The following is a 19,686-nucleotide window of genomic DNA, read 5'->3' on the forward strand; positions in this document are numbered from 1 at the left end:
CTAGCTGTCTTTAGCGACCAACTGGTTTATTAAGAATATTGTTGTAAAAATTTCAATTAAAGCTCTTGGCTATAACTAAGTTATGTCTATGTCATCAAACATCCAAGTCATAAAAATTAAGTTCTGTCAAATTCTCTTTCTTACTCCAAATGTAAACTTCACAACTGTTGATGGAAACACAACTATGGAAGAAAATCTTACCATAATATATGTGGTGTAAAAATGAAAATGGTTAGCAATATTGAAATTTATTGTTGAAATTTAAAGAATATATATATCTATTTAAAAAATTACAAACATTTAGGAAAAAATTGCACGATTAGTATTGTGAAAAAGACAACTTTTAAAATTTTAAAATGACATAAAAATAATTTTTTTGTAACAGTATTGATTTTTGCGGACTAACGCCAAAATCTAGCTTAATTTTAAATTAATTAAATTTCTAGTTAGCATTTTTTTTTTTTTTTAAGTTACTCCTAATTGCACATTTTCACCTTCCAAATGTATTTAAGCCAAAGTTTTGTAATTCTAGAACAAACGATCTGTTTTGGTTTTAGAATACTAACACACATACTCCCTTTTCTTTTATTATTAATAGACATAACATTTCCAATTTCCATTGCTTTCCATCTTGTTTTAAGTCAACGAATCGAAATGGCTATCATCAAAGTTGACAAAAAGAAAGTTTAATAAGAGGTGAAAGTGGCATCTTGTAGAAAAATTTATTTAAAAACTTCATTTTCCCTGCAATTTCGGTCCCTCCGCCCCCTCCGTTTTGATGTCAAATATTATGACACGTATCTCACGTGATAAAAAAAACATTGGGTCTCTCACTATTTTTTTTAACAATGAACTTTTCCGTTATCTGTTTTCTGATATCTTTATTTATCATTATGTAAGATGAACTGTATTTTCACAATTTTTTCATGCTTTGAAATAATTTATATTTAGAATTTTCTCTATGAGTTAGACACATCAAATTAAATATTACTGAAAACTTCCGTGAACGCCATGAGGATTTTATACCTGAATTCTTGTCGGATTTTCTTTAAGGAAATATATTCATAAAAATTATCAAATTTTATAAAATATCAGTTATAATATTAATAAAATTATTATAGCATGCTGATTGCAGCTAGTTGTAATATTGGGCAATAATATTAAGAAAACAATTTATGTGTTTGTTTTTTTTCCTTTTGTTTTTGTGGCTGGAAGAGTGTGACAGTTTTAGTCATGATATTGTTTCGGCCTATGACTGAAGATTTTACATTGATTATGTATTGATTGTTAAGATTATATATTGATTGTTTAAACTGGAATTTTTCGAAAAGCATTGTAATTTAATTTTCTTTTTGTGCTGTGATAATAATAATTGATTGATTTTAAGTATAAGCGCTGAATTCATTGGCATTCTTTATATTCAATGTTAATTCTTTCAGTTTAATTTCTAATTTTAATATTATTTTAATTGTAAAGTAGAAAAAAAAATTGTGATTTTAGTTAAGAAGAGAATCTTTAGTTACAAAAAACAGTTAAGCATTTGGCTTCAAAATAAATAAACAAAAGTAAATACTAAAATTAGTAAAATTTTAAGTTCCCCCTCCCTTTAAATCTAGAATCAATCGATGAATCAGATACACTTACTTTAATAAAATGGGATCGAAACTAAAACATTAGGAAGAAATATATTTTTATATGATGCATTTTGCTTTTTTGATTCGTAAAAATGTTTCTTTATATTGAAGTTAGTTAAAAATGAATATTTACTTTTAATAGTCCGATGGATATTGAAGATTATTATTATTTATAAATTTTTGAAATATGTACTCATTTCAGTTGGTTTATCACATATTGTCCAAAACAGTATTTTCCGGCTGGAGATTGAAAATTTCTGTTCTTTATATTCCATGTTGTAAACACATATTTTTAAGTTGCAATTCACAAAATTTCGAAAAAATTTCAACAATTCTTTTAAAATTATTTATAACTTGTGGGGAAAACTAACTTTCCGCTAATTTCTGTTAATTAGAATTTTAAAAAATCTAAATTAATTAAATTTTTAGGAAAATCTAATTTTGCAAGAAACTATTATATTAAATAATTAATATCTTTGGATAATAAATTTACCTTATAATATAATATCTTTAGAGCTATAAAACTCATTTTTATTAAAAATATCATTGCTGACGTTATATTTTTCTGTGTTGTAATATTTTAGATAAAATAATCTTTTCTAGCGCAGGCATTTTTTTTTTTTTTTTTTTGCATGTAACACACATTTAACGCTAGTATTGAGGCTTAAGCAAGAGTTTAATGCAATTTTTATGACAATTAATTAAACCATGAGTAAAAAATATGAAAATTTCATTCCCAGCAACCTGGGGTAAATCAGCCAGTATATAATGATTTTTAATGGAAAAGTTATTGTTAATGATGTACTCCTATGATTCATAAATTTACCCTTTGATTTGAAATCAACTGTTTAAAATTTTGAGTTTCTTCAGTTTGACATATTGTGAATCACGGCAATAATAGCGTCACCTGCATTCAAGAAATATAAATTATCAACTTCAAATAAGCATCGATAGTTTTTTTTGTTGTTCTTGTTTGTTTGTTTTGTTGTTGTTAAAACGCAGCTGATAGCACTCGTGAGCATACGAGAGACGTTTGGTTCCACGAGTACAAATTCATCACAGCTATTTCATTACTTACTGCAGTTATTATCTTTGGTTTTGATGATTATTGAAATTGATGTGCACCTGCCCATATCATTCTTATATATTTTCAAATGTTTTATTTCTCCAGTTTTCTAAATATTGCATTTTTTATCTTTTGTCTGAATACTACTTGTTGAAAATTGATGACTTGTGGACAAAAATATTTAAACTTGTAAAAGGAATTATTTTTGGCTGTAATTGGAGAGAAGCAGCTACAGTATCAAAAAATGAATTCCTTTTCCCGTCTAAAAAGACGGACGTCATTTTTACAAACTGGAGTTACTAAAGTGAATTGCTAGAACATTTGTCCTTTTGTGATAACGCTTTGTAATGATACTTTCAGTCTGCCATTTGTATTTGTATTTTTTTTTTTTTTTTTTTTGCATATATTTCAAAGAAAGAGGGGGGGGACAGTCATCGTCATTCCAGGTAATAATATTAAGTCCAGATTTAAAAAAAAAAAAAAAAAACTTACTTACTTATTTTATCTTCCAAACATAAGACATTAAATGTTAGATGAAAATAAATTGCTCAATAAAATATATTCTAGATGAACCTTTACTCTATAAGACTGGCCATGAACGCTCTTTTGAAATCTTCATTAATTGCAGTAAAATAAAAATAAAATAAAATGGCTAGATTTTTATGCATTTCAGAACCTTGAGATAACATTGTTTTTAAAGAAAAGTAAATTTTTATTATCTACTTTGAAACTTTTTTTCTGCGAGGCAGTATGTTTTATAGTTTCAAGTGATTGCAAATTTTAAACTGAGTTAGTACATTTCAATAGGAATTATGAAATTTGTGACGGGAGAAAATTAATGAAAATATTAGTTAATTATTTGTCTAAAAGGCTTGTTGAAGTAAAACTAATATAGTCTTTTGCTCTTTCCGCAATTCGACTTCCTTTATTCATTTATGCATTCTAAAAGAAGTTATTCGATTTCTCAGTCGCGATGTAGCATAGTGTAGGTGTCTCTTAGGATACCATATGTTCAACGTATTTAATTCATTGAGAAACCATAGATCGAATATTACATTAGAACTTAGAACTAATAGTTTCTTTTATTTTATTAATTATCTCTTACAATGTTTTTTAAACTCTATTTTTTAAAATCGAATAAGATTAGAAGTTCATAAATTTATAATGTAATTTTATCACTGATATATATATAAGTAACCAATCTAAAGTAAGAAAAAGTTTGAAAACGAAACTAAAATGAAAACGAAACAAAACAGTTTCGCAATCGCAACTAAAATTTATTACCTATTTAAACTAAAACCAAAAAGGAACTTCATAGTATTTAGAGAACGCAATTGCAGCTACTTCTAAAACACAGATGAATTGATACAAAAGTATTAGAATCAAGTTAATAGGAAAAACAAAATCAAATAAAAATTAAACCAAAAAAATTATTAAAAAAAGAATCCGGCCTGAAGACTTTTTCAAGGGTCACCCTCAGGCAGGGATTCAAATAAAGGGATTTTTTCTGTGAGGACATACAGACTTTGTCTAATAATGATTCCTCGTGACCCGAAAATCCCCTGAAATTATGCTCAAGAGATATACCATTTTAACAGAAAGGAAATACAAAATAACAAATTAGAAAAAAAAGAACCACAACAAAGTAAAAATACAATAAAAACAATAACAATAAAAACAAAAACAGCATTAAAATTAAAATTAAAAACGAAAAAGCTAGCACATACCATCCAACAGTCAAGGAAACTTTAAACAATCGATTGTGATTTCCTGTTTTTAAAAAGGTTAACGGTAAATTATGTAAACAGAGGTAGGCACCCAGCGCCATCTATTGAGTGATCCAATATGCAAGTAAAGTTCTATTTTTATTTAAGCCAAAGGATTAATCCCAAACCATACCTTGTTTAATTAAAAAAATTGACATTACAGTAATTTCTAGGAAAATCATTTTTAATTAAATTTTTAAGGAGGATATTTGATGCTTCAATATAAGAATTTTTATTATTGCGAACCCTTTTGATCCTGTTAACTTGTGAGAAAATTAGATTTTTGAAAATTTTAGAGTTTAGATTGGAATGATAGTTACATAGTTTTGTTATTTTAAAGTTGAAATCATCCCTTTTATCGTATATACCAACAATTGTTTTATCATTAGCAATTTCGATTTTTAAATCCAGAAAGGTAGCCTCAAGTTGATTTTTATTTGTATCTTTTAGAATTAAATCTTTTGGATAGCAATTAGTAATAATATTAGTATTGTCGAAGTTAATCAAAAGTAGGTCATCAATATATCTCCACCCGTTTATTAAATTATATTTAATTATTTTTTTCTCATAGTAATGCAGGAAAATATTAGCTAAAGCACTTGAGAAAGCTGTCCCCATTGGAATGCCTTGGCCGGATTCTTTTTTTAATATTTTTAATAATTTTTTTGGTTTAATTTTTATTTGATTTTGTTTTTCCTATTAACTTGATTCTAATACTTTTATATATATATATATATAATATATATATATATATATATATATATATATATATATATATATATATATATATATATATATATATATATATATATATTTGTCAAAGTAAACTTTTGTATTTGTATTGGATCGTATGACTTTATGATAAAGTATTTTTGTGTGTGTGTGAAAAATTATTATGTTCAATTATGTCTGAAATCTTATCATTTGAAATGAATTGTCTTTCAGGTATTATATAATCTTATCATTGCGAATTTTATCTATGGGTGATTGGTTTTTGGATTCATTTGCTAATTTGGCACCTACTACCGTTTTATGAGTTTCAGATTCATTGTTGAAAATCTAAATGCGTGTAATGTCTCATTCAAAAATGAAACTATTATGATACGTTTGACAACAGTTTATTTCGAAGGCAATAATTAATTTTTGATTATTTGTTATTATTTTTTTTATTTTGTCGCTTTACAATTATTTATTTGTTGTTCTGGCTGTTTTGAGTTTATTTTGAGAAAAAAATAAAAATAATACTCCCATTTGGCCTTAAATAACTTGACTTTACTATATAAGCAAATTTGGTCCCGTCTTGGAAGTCCAGGATTAAAATTTTGCGCATGAATTCTTATGACGTTCATTGCGATTATTTTTAAAATAGGGATATGAACACTATGAACACTCATAGTCTTCCAAACAAAAAAAACAAAAAAGGAAGCCGATGATGTTTAATAGTTTTCGTATCCTGTCTAAGGAATGGAATAAAGCACTGGTTCAGTTGAGTTAGCGAAATCAGGCGATTGTACTGAGAAAGTGAAAAATAGAGATAGAAATTGAAATGAATTTATTTTAACATTGAACTCATTACAGTTGAAAAAAAAGTTTCCATCTTTACCTTTTAGTCCTAATTCTGGTGCGCTATAAATAATGGCACACGCGATATTTTATAAATTGTCATTGTTACATTACAACATCAGCCACGTGAAAAAGCTCGCGGTTCCATCCAGATAAAAGAAGAGTGGCTTCTACTTTCACGAGGTTTATTCACTTCGCCGCTGACTTTGCGACATTGTCGTCAAACTCCAAAGTTCGCATTGTTGTTGTCTAACTTCCGGTTCACTTCTATGCTCTAAGACATAGTTCAGGACAATACTCATGTATCCAAAAAAGGAATCAGAATGAATATCACTATTAGATATGTTTATAAACATTGCCTTGATTGTCGATAATGCTCTTTCGAATTTGATTTCATTTCGCAATACCATTGGAAGATGAATGAATTATCTCCTGTAGGTTTTAAGTCCATTAGAAATAAGGGCACTCTCAATAACTTTTTTTGCAAGCAGAAAATACAATAGGGAAGTCTGGACTGCGTAGATCAAGTGCAACCATCTGATAGATTTGATACTGTTAGAAAAGCTGAGTACTTGACTAAATTAATATTGACTAAAACTAGATTCTTCTAGTTGTCGGGAAGCAGATTAACTTCTAGTTGAATTTCCTGAAATATTTTTCATAAGAGATTTTTAAAATGTAAATTTCATAACTTGCTCCGTATTTCCACATTTTTTTAATATTATATCATCCTTTTCTTGAAATATTTTAAATAAATATTTCTTGTGTTTGCATTCGTAACAGCTAATCTGTAGTATATGCTATGTTATGTAAATCTATCTCACCAAAGATTTTGTAAAAGTTTTATTTTTAAGATAGAATAAATGCGTGTTTATGTTTCTTTAACACCGAAATTGTGATAAACAAAGTTTAAGAATAAACCAGACAAAAAAAATTTCAGTTTTCCTTTGTTCCATTGACGGAAGGGTTTTTGATTTCATTGAAAACCGCTGTATTTATAAATTTGGTGTTTATTACGCCTTGTTCTTATCGAATGTCTTCTCGTTAATCTATGTGTAAGTTGGAGGAAATGCTAGGCTTAGGTTTCATTCGCATCATCTAAATATCATTCAAAATTATCTTTGTATAGTTTCTGTAACAGATATTGATGTAACAAATGATTTTAGGCAGATCCTGATTTAAATCGATCTCTCAATTGAAATGGCGTCGCTTAGTAAGGTTTAGAGAAATATTTGAGGCTCTTCAAATAACTAACAGGAAATATCATTCTCCTAGAATTTCTCGTACACGTATTCTGCATTGCATTTTTTGAAACGTTTAAACAAATCTAGTATATATTTGAACCTTTTCTCTCTGGCCTGTTAAATCCAAAATTGGTGATTAAAAATTAGATTAAAAATTGTACCAAAAAAAATTGATCTAGTTATTATTAACCTCACAATTTGAAGCAATACAAGGGCTATCTGGGGGCAGACCCCTTGTGTTGAATATAATTTTGAATCTCTGTCAGATGATGAACCCGACACATGAATTGGCACTCTCTTCTTTAAATTTCCGTACCACACAGTGAGGAGAGATGTTTGATCCGCAATCCCAAGTTTGACATGTATCCGGCCTGCACAAACAACGAATTATTAGCAAAGTGTTTTGAACTTGGAGCCCTCCGATCCTGAAACCAAGTTAATGTAATAAAATTTACCAATTTTATATCAGACTATCATACTCCAAATTTCATTTATTTCACTTGTCGATTTTTTTTTTTTTTTTTTTTTTTTTAAATTTTCGCATTCACAAAGACACGGATAGACAGATTATTAATCCTTTGTTGTGTTTAATCCAAAATTTGTAACAAGCCCAGAGTATTGATGACAAATATCAAATTTCGGCCATTTAACTCGTTATATTTTTGAACCATTATATACATATCCATGTGAATAGACGAAGTGACAAATAAACTTCTAGTAAATAGATTTTGTCCAAAATATGAAACAAGTCTATATTTTTTTGTATAAATATTTTGTAACAAATTTCGGCATTCTAATTAGATTGTTGCGCTTTTGAGTTAACGTGATCATTGACAAATAAGTATTTTTGAATTCAGACATGAAGAATTCATCAAAATCTCAAGATTTAATTTTATTACAATTATCCAGTATCTTCTAAGCCTCATATAGGAGAAAGTAAAAAAAATTGTTAACCATTTGATTAATTAGCTATTTAAAAAAATGTTGAAATGAAAGTTCTTACTGAAGTCTTTAAATTCAAATAATCTCGTAAGACAAAGAAGTTTTAATCTCCAAAATTCTTTAGTTTTTCAGAGTGAATTAATAATGAGACCTAGACAACAGTTGTCTAGAAGTTTTATATCTAATTCTTAATTTCAGAAAATTCTTTGTAGAATTCTTTAAATAGTTCAGCTTCATTTATAATTTGAATAGCTCGTCTAAAATAAAGCGTTATTATCCTGAAACTGAACTTTAAAAAAACAATCTAAAACAAGACTCTTAAAAAAATTTGATCCTAAGCCGAAATAATCTAAAACATTAGCGTTATATGTTTCTAACAAGCTCTTTCATATCAAAAAGTAATGCCAAATTTCTAATATTTTTATTATAAATAAAAGTTTTTTTTAAATATATATATATATATATATATATATATATATATATATATATATATATATATATATATATAATTTCCATGCGTTTCTTCTTTATATGCGGGTGTCGTGAAACATTTTCAAACGAAAGTAGAATAGCGAATTCCTCTCTTGTTTATAGGAACCGCAAATAGATGGTATTTAATTATCTGTTTTAAAAGTGATCATTGTTTTTTATTTATTTTTTAAGATAATTTGTTGTATTAAAAGAAAAAAGTAAAATTTCGACTTCACATATTTATATTAATAACTTATTACTTGGATTATAAATTTTATTCACTCTTATATTGAGCCTGCAATAAAATGTTGAAATTCTTTAACGGAAAGCATTTGCAGTATATGTTCAGAAATGGTTTCTCAAGAACTGCAATAATATCATTCTTGTACAGTTTTAAGGTGACCAAAAGGATAGTGGTATAAACCGAGAGATACTATCAATTCCTAGAAACCTCTCAGTTAGGTAAATAAGAAAATTTAATTCTGAGAAGACTAACTATAGGTGTTGTAAGCGACGAAAAAAACGTTAAGACGAGAACGTAAATGCAAGGTAATACTGTATATAATTAAAAAAAAAAAAAAAAATTAGAAGTCTTTTTTCCATTAGAAGTTTTAATAAAAATATAATCATTATCATAGAAACGATAGTTTAAATTTTTTGACTCAAATGATTCTTAGGTAAATAATTTAATACACTTAAATGTTTATATACTGTCGGCTATGAAAGCTGGTATTGACATCTATGTTGCGTAAGATGTATCAATATGGATGGAAGAATTTTGTGCATCTTATTGTTGCCACTTTTTAGTTGAATTTATTATATAATTAAAATCATCTTTCTTACAATACATTATCTTTTGTAGCATTCTTTTTCTTGTTTAATTCGTTAAAGCATTTAGTTGGTATTACACAAATATATAAATTAGAATTTTAAGAATTAAATATTTTGTATAAAATGTAACTTTTTTCTAAGAAAAAAAAATCTTGATTTACTCCTCAGAATAATATTAATTCACAATGGTATTACTCACATTTTGATTTCATTATGTTATTCCATATTTCATTTCTCATCAAAGATGAAAAATTATTAAATTTCAAGCAAATGTAAAAATGAACCAAAAAAAAATATTGCCGATTAATTTCTTGCATGTGTTGCCCCGACAACTTCAAACATCTGTAAATAGAAATATATGTTTTCAATGTGGCATTTCAAATTTAAATTTCCTGTTTTAGGTTCGGGTAGAAAAAATGGGATCACTTAACTTCAATGATTTCTTTCACTTCATCCAGGAATCTGAACAACGGCTCATGGATTTGTTCAAATACATGGATGAAAATAGAGATGGTAAGCTTTGAAATCACTGGTTTCAAAATGTATTCTATTCGTGCCAATTTTTGATTTTCTTATATAATATCGTAATTTACTTTTGCATAGGTATCATCGATGCGGATGAAATTGTGAGTGCATTTGCACAGTATCATGTTAGAATTGAAAAAGAAGAAGCATTAGTTCTATTAAAAAGGTATTTGCAGTTTCGTTTGTCCTTTGGAACATGTGTATCTGTGTGATAATTTTTAATTAATATTCATTAAAAAGATAATTCCCCAATCCTTCGAACTCTGATTTTATTGTAGCTTCTTAGTTTTGTTAATTATTCTTTTCCGCACAGAATCAAAATACTAAGTCAGCAAATTCCTTTCTAAAACTATATAAGTTCGAAGTACTTATTCCTACTTTCTGATATGTATAGAAAATGTTTTATATTTATATTATTGATATACAGGACTACGGAATTATTCAAAAATATGTTCGTAAGTGTAAATATTGTCGTTTTAGTAAAAAGAAAAGAAAATCCTATTGTCAAGTCGGAGATAGTTTTCTTTCTCCCCAAGTGCATATTTATTATTCGAAGTCAGAATTTTACTATAAGGATATAGTACTTACGGCAAATAAGAATAATGCATTCATACTCTTAACTTCTAAGGGGTTGCCCGATATCAAAAACTTTTAGCACAATAATTATTCTTTAAAGCGTGTCAGTTAATTGCTTAATTTGAATAGTCCTTTTATCCTGCATAATTAGGGAAACGAAAATTTCTGTTCCCACCATTACTAAAACGGAGAATTTTTTTGAAGACATATTATCCGAAGCATGGCAATAGGTACACTTCCTAAAAGAAATCTGCTTAAAAATGATGTAAATAGAATGGGCTTTAAATAGCTATATAACGTTAAAAGAAACAAATATTTTAAAGATCCAGCATGTTACAATATGTGCTCGAAAATCTGTCTGTATAATAATTCGAAATTCGCAGTGACGATGAGTAATTGGTGTACCTGATCGAGAAACTCGGACATTTCCGTACGAGTGTCCAGCAACAATTGACTATCTCGCCACTATTTCCCTTCCCTTAAAACTCAACTGTATTTTCTTGCTTTTAATATGCATTTAGAATTATATATAAAGGAGGAGGGAGGGGGATCTGTATTCTAGTGATCGTATTTGTAAAGGAAATTAGTAATGAAAATCATGATGATTTTTGAAAATTCAAAATTTATATCAACTGTAACATCTCTCATCATCTACCATTCTGAACGTCTATATCAATACAAACTTCAATTTCAATATCTACTGATTGCGATCACTTTTACATGCCCTTTCATTTTTGCTAGGTATTTTAGAATCCTTCTGTCAGCCATATATTTTTAATAGTATTTTATTAATCGTATCTGAAAGTTGACAAATTTTTAGATAAACATTTTGTTAAACTTTTTTTGAAAAAAAAAAAAAAATAAGCTTATGGTTTTTTGTTTTTAATTTTCAATTAAATGAAAAAAAAAAAAAAAAAGATTTTTTTTCAAAATTTCTGAGATGGTAGGTTATTTCTTGAGTGTAGTTCATTTTTCTTAAACATTGTGCTTTTAAAAAAAATTTTTAAAAAAAATCTTTTGTTTTTTTCTCAACTGTGATGAATATTTATTGTGATCTGTTTTTGCAGCCATCATCCAAAATAATATCTAGCGAATGGTAAAGGAAATGGAATGAAAAAGAATTTCTGAATAATCTAAGTAAATATAACGGAAAATGCTTATTTGTGGTATCATTTACTTTTTCATTTCAACAGTTAAATTCTGTTAAAATTTCATCTTTAATTATCGTAGATGTAAAATGAAAACGGTTTTGAGAATGTAAAGAAACGATTTTCGGATAAAATAATAAATAAATAAAATGCTTTTTTTTTTTTTTACAAAAATGGAATTTTAATGTAGGCGGATACGTTAAAAAAAATCTGTTTCAGACTAATCGTTGTACCGTAATTCCGTCTATGTTTATTGATTCCGATGCATAAAATGTAAAATATGCCTATTTCTACATTGTACAGTTTTCGGATTCATATTTTCGACACCTTAAACGGCCTCAGGGTCCTCCTCTCTCTCCTAATTAATAACACCTAATTATTTATTACTCTAAAATTTTTGGTAGATACGACATTTTCAGTCTTGCAATTTGGTCCTTGTAGTATATATAATATATAAAGATTCTCTCAGTGAGAAAGTGAAGCGAAAGTGGAGAATTTCTAGATTGCCATAGTTCACTTCGACTTTATTGAGCAGTATTGCGAAAGCGAAACGTGTTGAAGTAGAATTTATTTCATAGTAAGTCGAAATTTACCTCTTATGATAAGATAATTGTAAGGGAAGTAAACGTTTTCTGTTATCTGTAAGGTTACTTACACGAATTAAGTTAGGTGTAAGCTTTTAAGATAATTTATTGAAAAGACATTTTACATTAATTCTCTAAAAGTGAGTACAATTAATAATTAACATAAGAAAACAATTTCCCATTCTTAGTACTACAAAATTAAATAAATGTTCAAATTTGCATTAGAAATTCCGAAATGCAAGGCTGTGAAGGAATGTACATTGACACATTTTTAAAAAGTTGAACTTTGAATACAGAAAGATTGTCTGCGTGTGTATTGAATTCAAAAAGATTGCGTGTGTATTGAATACAAAAAGATTGTCTGCGTGTGTATATGCACGCGCAGAAGAATACAAACTGACAATCATAGAGTAATTCAGTATTATTCAGAGAATTTCTTCCGCCTAAAGTATGGTTTCTCTTACTTTTTGGGAATTAGTAATAGCTGTTAATATATTAATAAGGTTATATTCATTTTTTATTTTATTTTTGATTTCCAAGCAAGACAAATATTAATCATGTAAATAGAAAAGCATAAATTCTATCATTTTTTGCAAGCATGTTGCCAAAACAAAATTAATAAATGAATAATAAAATTAAATGAAAGATAAAGTGGTATTTACTGTAAGTAAAGAATCACATATAACACTTCAAGCTCACGCTAAAGAAATATACCAGTAACAAATCTTATGATACACAAACTAACAAATCTTATGATACACAAACTGGGCGCATTATAAATTGCTAAAATACGATGCAAGATTAAATAAATAAATAAAAGAAATTGCAACAATTTTAAAACACAATGTTTATGCACAGTGCTTATTGTGCATGCGTATGTATTAAAAAGATGTTTTTTCTGCTTAATGAAAATATCTGAAGATAGAAACATTACTTTATACTGGCAAAATTGTGCGAGTGATATTGTAATAAAATAGTGAAAAATATTAAGTATTTAACAAAGAAGAAGAAAAAGAGAAAATTGTTACAAAATTTACTATGGAAAATTGATAGAAAATCAAAAAATGACTGTAAAAAAATGGATTTGATATCACGAAGAAAACTCCTTTGTGCGATATGTACCGAAATTACAGCGGAAAAACGTTAAAATGTTTTATCCCCATTTGTGGGATGTATAAACTTTTTAATGGCGTAGTTAATCTTTCTAGTGCTAAAGAACACATGTGCTAAATTTTATTCGCATCTGTAAAGGAATAAGGTTCAATTTTATATGTGTAGACTAGACTGTATTTTATATGTGTAGACTAGACTGTATTTTATATGTATAGACTAGATTGTGTATCTGCGGGTCCGTCTGCGTTTATTTGTTATGTATGCAAGAACCAGCTGGAATGAACTCCCTAAAACTTTCTCGCATACAATCTAATAAGGACATTGGCATGCAATAGTTATGAAATATTGACCTTTGGCATGAATTTAACATTTTTACTGAAACTATAGTTTGATTCTTAGTGAGATTTTTGGGGGTTATTTGTATCTGAAAATTCAATTTGTGTTTATTCGCGTTTTACCCAAACGAATTGAAACAAATATATATATATATATATATATATATATATATATATATATATATATATAAACAAACAAACATTATTTTGGTTGAAGCAGAATGCAGGTTCGAAGACATTGAAGAGACATGTTATATTTTAAAATTAATTTTAATATCTATTTCGTGAAAGCTTAATTATTTTCAAGCAGAGACGCGGACAAGGCACGTCCACCACAGCGCGAAGCAAAAGCAGAAGTAAGAAAAGAGGAAGAAGCAAAAAGGGCCGAAACAAATGATCACTAGTCTTATATAACATGGGATTTCCGGCCACGCGCCAATTCAATACACGTGTTGAACTTTGACACCTTGCAAGGGCTCCGAAGGGATCACCTTCATTTGAGACACAGATTGATTGCGCGCAGTAATTTTTACACAGCTTCATACGTGGAATGAGATCAGAAAATAAGAGAATATTTTACTATAGCCTACATTAAGATAAAGCTTTGGAAGTTAATTTGGTTTAAATTAAGAGTTTAAAATATCATTACATATATACATATATATATAACTAGGTAACAGATGCTTGCAGCGATGAATAAGGAACGATGATACGGTGGATGGACAATATTTTTACAAACTTATGAGATGGCATATTCAGTTTTGTTTAAAACACATAATTTGTTTAAAATTTAAATTTGAAAGAAAAAAATTAAAACTTCATAATGTTTGTAGTGAATCAACAGTATGACGATAAACGAATTTAAGAGCACAAGCATCATACGCAATTTCAAATCGTCGAGAGCTTTTATTTGCTTGAGTGGCAGAGGAGTAAAGTAAAGGGTAAGGTTCTCCAGAGTAGCGAATAAAATAAAATGGGATAATTGAATATGTAATAAAATAAATAATGTAAATATATGGTAAACGCATTTTTAGGCATAGCTTTTTTTTAATTTTAATTTCAATTCCTGTTTTGTTTTGACTACCTGAGTCGCTCTAAGAAACCAATGTTTGATGTAATAAATTCTTTGATACTTTTTCCAATTTATCTTGAATAATTCAATTAATAATCAATAAAAATATTTTTGACATGCTGTAAGGTGGTTTTAACAAACTAATTTTTATTTGATTTTGATTAAAAATAAAATAAATGTTTTCGACCATTTTTCTTGCATTTCTTATTCTTCTTATACTCCACTGCGGCTGAGCAATAAAAAAAAATCAGGAAAATGTGGAATTAAAATAAGTACACATGTAGAGATACCTCTTTCGAAATTTACGAAAAAAGGAATAGTATAATATTGTGTAATTAATTCTTCTTTATGAATATCAATCCTTAATTAGATTCAAATTTCAAGCAGGAAAAAAAACTGCTATTGCAGAAAAATTTATAAAACTTGACTTCTTCCATCTCTGGAAAATAAAGACGTAGTACTGTATTATCCGACAGTATCTTTCCTTTTACAAATGATAAAGAGGAATGATTGTGCTTTTTATTGCTCTTTTGTAATAGCAGAAATTGGTACTAGTATTTAGCCAGTATTCCAACGCCAATAAGATCATTTCTGTGCAGAAAGAGAAATCAATGACAAGTACTTGGCTTGATGTCATTTTTCCATCTTTTTCTTATTGAGACTTGCACTATCTTACTGTTCAGACATTACTGGTTTCATGTGAACGGTTTTTCCCTATAGTAATTTCCCGTCGCAAACCGTGGAACGGAATGAATATTCTCTGTAAGTGGAAGTCTCCCCAAAGCTTTCTCGCATATTCTCTAATAAAAATGTTATCCCAATAACCGTCTTGCATGGAATTGGCGTACAATAGTTACGAAATATTAATCTTTGTCGTGAATTTAGATTTTTACTGAATCTACCGTCCCATCCTTGGCGAGGTTTTGGGGGGTTAATCCCTGTCATGTGGTAATACTATCCGAATATATCGAATTTGTGTTTTAGACGCGTTTTTCTCAACCGATTGAAACAAAAATTTGAAACAAAACTGCACTTATAATCACGAAATCCTATACCGATATGATATATTTAAGTCGTTCCGTTTTTATACTATCGCATTTATATATTTTTGAAAGTACAGACCAACATACAGCCATTGGATTTGGCCTAAAATTTGATAGGTGTCTAACTGTATATGTTAAATATATGTATCGAATTTTATCCATCTAGGCATCTTCATTTTGTAGTTATCGTATTAATTTACATTCAAACAGCCGCACAGACAACTTCCTGTTAACAGATTTTGCTCAAAATTCGTTAGAAATCTGCAAATTTGGTAGAAAGACCGTTTAACAAATTTTGTCTCCATCTACCTCCAAGCATTTTTGAGTTATCTTTGTTACAGACAGACGTGCATTATCGAAAAATGTGTTTTTTGAATTCAGTTAGATCTAAAATGTGGAGATTAGTCAAAATAGCGAGTTCGAATATTTTTCGATGATTGCAATACTTTCTCGATACTACGTATATTTTGAAAGTTTTTCTTTTAAAAAAGCAGTTTTTAATAATTTTAAAGGCGCTGCAGCTGCTAATTACCAAGGCAGTGAAAAGTGCTTTGCCAGTCCAAAAATTGAGATATTGAAAGGAATATTATCGTATCTAGATCATGTTGCCATCTAGAAATGTATAAATACAATATGAATATAAATAATGTGATGATTATTTAAAGCAGATTACTGCTGCTTTGTGGATGTCCGAAGTATGTTTACATTGAGGAAAATTTCTTTTAGATTAAAATTAGGAGTAGGTAGATAATTTCCTGTGTGATGTTCTCTTAGAAATAGCGCTCGTATTAATATTTGCATTATCTTTAGATATTCAGTATTCAAAGCCTGATATTACACGAAAAAAAATCCTTTAAATAAAAAGATGATATTTTTAAGAAATATTGAAATGCTCCTATAAATGAGCTTAGAGGCTAAAATAGAAGGGTGTAGAAAATTTCTGTTGAGTGACTTGCATAAACGACTAGACCTCAACTCTTTTGTGTCTTGATTCCTTCTGTGTGTAGAATCCATATATACGGACAGTGAATACTTGGAAATGCAAAGCACTCTCTCAATTGCGCGTGGAAGTGTTCAGTTGTTCATAATGTTCCGTTTATTGGAGCCCGTATATTCAGATGAAAATCTCGCAGTTCATGAATAGAGTTTTGAAATTGGGTTGATTTTTTTTTTATTTTTCCCCCATTATATATTTTGATAACAAAATGAAAAAGTAATTACTTCAATACCTTATTTATGCATTAATTTGTGTTTACTTCTCTGGTAACTTTTTATTTAACAGCCATGTGTAATAGACAATAACATGTATTGGTTTAGGTATTTTTAATAAGTTATGCGCGTTTGCATTTTGGAAATGAAAGGGAGTAAATTCATTCGTGCTTATGCGATATTGATAATTTATATTTCACCGGTTTAATTTTGGAATCCAGTTCACTTTTCATGGGGGATGGGGATATTTGATAAAAACATACTGTATTATTTATACAGCTACTTTTATCATGCGACATCGTATAAATTGATTTCAGTCATTCAGTTATATAATAAAGTAATCATCTTTATTATATAATGAAATAATTTTAAATGTATAGTAATTTCCAATAGTTATAGTAATGTATAGTAATTGCAATTTTTTTCTTTTCTAGAATGGATAAGGATGATTCTCAAACGATATCTTTTAATGAATGGAGGGATTATTTACTTTTTTTACCAAGCTTTGAATTAGGAGACCTTTTACGTTCCTGGAGGCATGCTACTGTAAGTATGAATTTTGCCTTTTAAAACAAATTAAATATGAGAATTATGAGATTTTATAAAAGTGTTATGACATGACAGCTAAAGAAATATATATATATATATATAATCAGAATTTAAAACCACCTTACTTTTTAAATGATGAGGCTTTCTTTTCATTCTGAATGAACTTTTTATCTGGAAAAGCCCAGACTAACAGCAGTTTTTACTAATCTGCAAGTAGACTTCACTGATTGGTTGCTTTTCATCTGATAAGAATTTTCTTTCTTTGATGCAATAGCTTTTACTGCTTTTCATGTCAATTCATTATGAGTGGCATGACAGACAATGTTAGTAATTCATTTGTTAGGAATAGAATGCTGTGTGAATGTTGGAAGTATCATTACATTTAGAGGCAATTTTTTTTGCTTTGCGAGCTAAAGTAAGCTTACTTGGATTTAATTTTTTATTTTAGTTAATATGCCATATTAGAAACATTTATTAGAAATTTTGTAAATTGTTGGAATTGTAAAGCATTTTTTAGAACTGTGCAGTACTTTCCCTCCCCCCCTCCCATCCCTTATATTTTATATAAAAAAATTTCGTGTTTATTGAAATAATTTAGTTTAAACTGTAGAATTGTAAAATTTGTTTTTATAATTTAATTAAAAACATTTATTAGAGATTTTGTAAATTGTTTAGAACTGTAAAGTATTTTTTAGCGTTGCTTTCCCTCCCCCACCCCTTATATTTTATATAAAATTCTTTTCATATTTTTGAAATAATTTAGTTTAAACTGCAGAATTTTTAAATTTGTTTTTATAATTTAATGAGTTAAGTTAACATGGTGTTTGCATTTTATCTTGTATTTACAAATATTTATTGCATTTATTTTATGTTTAAGTTTGTAAAGGGGCTTTTTGAATGTTTAACATGATGACATTTGTTTGATCGCCAAATTTTTAAAATTTCCATCTTTTAAAAAAACGTATGTTTATCCCTTCTTATTTAAAGCTGAGCAGAATAAAATTCTTTATTATTTTCTGTTATGCAATTTAGGAATATTGTTAAAATAAAGTATGAAAACATCTTTTTTTTAATTCAGTAAACAGAAAAATATGTATAAGGCTAAATTTAACACTTCTATGCTTTTAGCTACTTTTTAAGATTTCCTCAAAATTAAATTAATTTTGGAATTGTTTTTTTTTTTAATCAAGTTACAGTATTTTATGTGAAACTTTAAATATCATCAAAATTACTATTCTAGGAGACATTTATTTTTATTACTCAACATTTTTTAAATTACAAATGCTCTCCTCTTAATTAATGTAATTTGTATAATGATATTTTGTAGCTTAATGTATTATTTATTAATATTTATTATGGAAGATTTATATAATTGTATATTAGTGATAGAATTCAGTCACATCGTTTAATCAAAATAAAATGATGAAAGTAAGTTATTTGTACTTTGGAAAAATGTTTGCATTTGTATGTACAAGACATGCACTTTTACTTTCTAATTTTGATTTAATTAACAAAATTTGCTCTTTTTCAAATTTATTTTTCAATCCATATTTAATTTGACTATATTCATAAAACTAAAGTATAATTGGATAATTTTTATTGGAAAATTTGAATATTTTACATTTATATGTAATTATTAGAATGCCATGTGTCCATTTCTTAATTGAAAGAAATGTAGCATTTATGCATTCTTTGCTTTTATATAAAAAATGCCATATAAAAAATGCTTTCCATGCTTTTTATAATAAAAGTAAGTAACTTATTATGAGTGTCATTTGTTTAATTTATTTTGAATTATTGTATTAATGAAAGGAATGCAGGCACATAAATTGAGTTTAGAAACAATTTAACACTTTTATATTTTAAGTTATTTATGTAAACTTTGGCAAAATTTCTTCATAATTCTTGCAGTTTTTTTATTTAATTATTTGTTTAACCTCCATTTGTGGATAAAATTTCTTGTGAAGATTTTATATTCCCTCTCCCTATGAAAAATTCTCCATTTCTGTATTAAA

General features: G+C 27.7%; 1 protein-coding gene across 2 annotated transcripts in view; it reads left to right on the top strand.

Moving 5' to 3' along the window:
* The window catches only part of LOC129963452 (calcium-binding mitochondrial carrier protein SCaMC-2-A-like), a 57,803-nt gene that overhangs the window by 27,100 nt on the left and 11,017 nt on the right, over positions 1-19,686 (top strand). For both annotated transcript variants that reach the window (XM_056077832.1, XM_056077844.1), the window contains exons 2-4: positions 9,919-10,030; positions 10,121-10,208; positions 17,557-17,668. In XM_056077832.1, the coding sequence (XP_055933807.1) occupies positions 9,919-10,030; positions 10,121-10,208; positions 17,557-17,668 (312 nt within the window). The remainder of the gene's footprint in view (positions 1-9,918; positions 10,031-10,120; positions 10,209-17,556; positions 17,669-19,686) is intronic.

This window comes from Argiope bruennichi, chromosome 1 (genome assembly GCF_947563725.1).
Source record: "Argiope bruennichi chromosome 1, qqArgBrue1.1, whole genome shotgun sequence".
Lineage (NCBI taxonomy): Eukaryota > Metazoa > Arthropoda > Arachnida > Araneae > Araneidae > Argiope > Argiope bruennichi.